The following is a 1,810-nucleotide window of genomic DNA, read 5'->3' as shown; positions in this document are numbered from 1 at the left end:
CCAGCTTTATTTTTTTTGCTCAGTGTTGCTTTGGCTATGCGTGGTATTTTGTTATTCCATACAAATGTCTGTATAGTTCTTTCCATTAGTGAGAAAAATGTCATTGGAATTTTGATGGGGATTGCATTGAATTATAACTTGATCTTTTCTAATAAAAATATTTATGCAGAGTTTATGTTGGAGGAATGCCCTGTGAGCTTCTCATACCACAATCTGATAATTTGTAAGTAATTCAAATAATTTTCCTTATAAAATAAATAGTAGATATAAATGTGCTAAGTTTAAATAGTAATTGCTAGCAGGACTGCAAAAGTAAATATTTAAAATACAATATAAATTATAATCTTTAATGTAGCAAATTAACAATCATCTTGTACATTTAGGTACTGCCTTACATTCTCTTCTACCTCCAATATAGTATGATATGAACTACTGTTTAGATTACTATAAGAGAAGATGTTTTGAGAAATATCTTTATCAAATAATTGTCTCATTTGGTAGTATTTTAAACTCTTTAAAAGGAATATTAATGGGGATGGTAAAATAGATTACAAGCTATTTCATTGTTAAATGAAATTTCATTCAAATACCTTCAATGAAGCCTGGAAAATATTCTCATTTCACAGAAAGTTTGGCTGTAGTGAGAGTTTCTGTCCTGAAACATTAATGAGGGGTTTTTAAGGGAAACATAATACTTAAAAAATTTAGTGTCAGTATAAACTTTGATATTAACATACACATTTTATTAGGTATGGTCTAAGACTAGATCATCCGAATGGAGACATGGGTTCTATGATTTGTAAGATGACTGGAACTTATGTTGGTAAGTGTCATTTTTCTTCATAATTGCCATCAATGCCTGACTCTATTTCCTTGTTTTGTATTCTTCTACACCTCCCTTACCCTTTCTTTGTATCATTTTTTTACTAGTATTTCCTCTTTTCCTTGACTTCTTTTCACGTTCATGCAATCATGTGTGAATTAGTTTTTTCCTAAGATTTACGTAGAAGGTAAACTTCAAGTTTCTTCTTTTATTTTTTTCTTCTTTCTTCCTCCAGAGGATTCCATGACTAATTTAGCTGTTTCATCTGTTACCTTAATTTTACTCTGTTTTATTTCTTCTTACACTCCAACCACGTGGACCTTTTAATTCGTGAATGAGCAGTTTCCCTCTGTCTCAGGCCCTTTGCAAACTTCCTATGGTGAAAATTTCAGATAAGATGTCGCATCCTCAGAAAAGTCTCTTTGGCCTCCTGTCTTACATTCTCAAAGCTTTTTCCTTAATAGCCTTATCACAATTTTTCATTCTCTGTGTCATTGCTTTTGATCGGTTGTGCCCTCCACTAGACATTACATTCTTTTTTTTTTTTCTTTCAGTGTACATGCTGAAGGGGGTACAGTTTGTTGTTTCAATACATGCATATATTGTGTAATGATTTAATCAGAATAGTTAGCATTTCTAGCACTTAAACATTTATCATTTCTTCATGGTTATAACATTCAAGAACCTCTTTTCTGACTATCTTGAAATGCACAATGTGGTATTATTAGCTATTATTACCCTGAATCACCAGAACCTATTCTTCCTATCTAACGGTAACTTTGTAACTTTAGACATTACATTTTGGTAGAAGGCAAGCTGTGTGTTCACCCTGCATTTCTCAATCCCTATCAGAGTGTCTGAACAATTAAATAGACGTTGTATGAACAAAAAATGTCAGGGCAACATGGTTACATGTATGTATTTTTTTATTCTTCATTCATGATGATATTTTTTCAGGTTTTTCTAGTTATAATCTCGAGACACCAT

The 1,810-nt window shown here is 31.8% G+C and overlaps 1 protein-coding gene across 1 annotated transcript in view; it reads left to right on the top strand.

Annotated features, from left to right (window-relative positions):
* Window positions 1-169: 169 nt before the first annotated feature.
* The window catches only part of LOC103606148 (fibrocystin-L), a gene marked incomplete at both ends in the record, with an annotated part of 125,955 nt that continues 124,314 nt past the window's right edge, over window positions 170-1,810 (top strand). The window contains 2 exons of the mRNA XM_008590740.1: window positions 170-223; window positions 750-823. Of these exons, the coding sequence (XP_008588962.1) occupies window positions 170-223; window positions 750-823 (128 nt within the window). The remainder of the gene's footprint in view (window positions 224-749; window positions 824-1,810) is intronic.

Source organism: Galeopterus variegatus, unplaced genomic scaffold, assembly GCF_000696425.1.
Source record: "Galeopterus variegatus unplaced genomic scaffold, G_variegatus-3.0.2 Scaffold6346, whole genome shotgun sequence".
NCBI classification, from domain to species: domain Eukaryota; kingdom Metazoa; phylum Chordata; class Mammalia; order Dermoptera; family Cynocephalidae; genus Galeopterus; species Galeopterus variegatus.
This window is presented reverse-complemented; position numbering and strand designations above follow the sequence as displayed.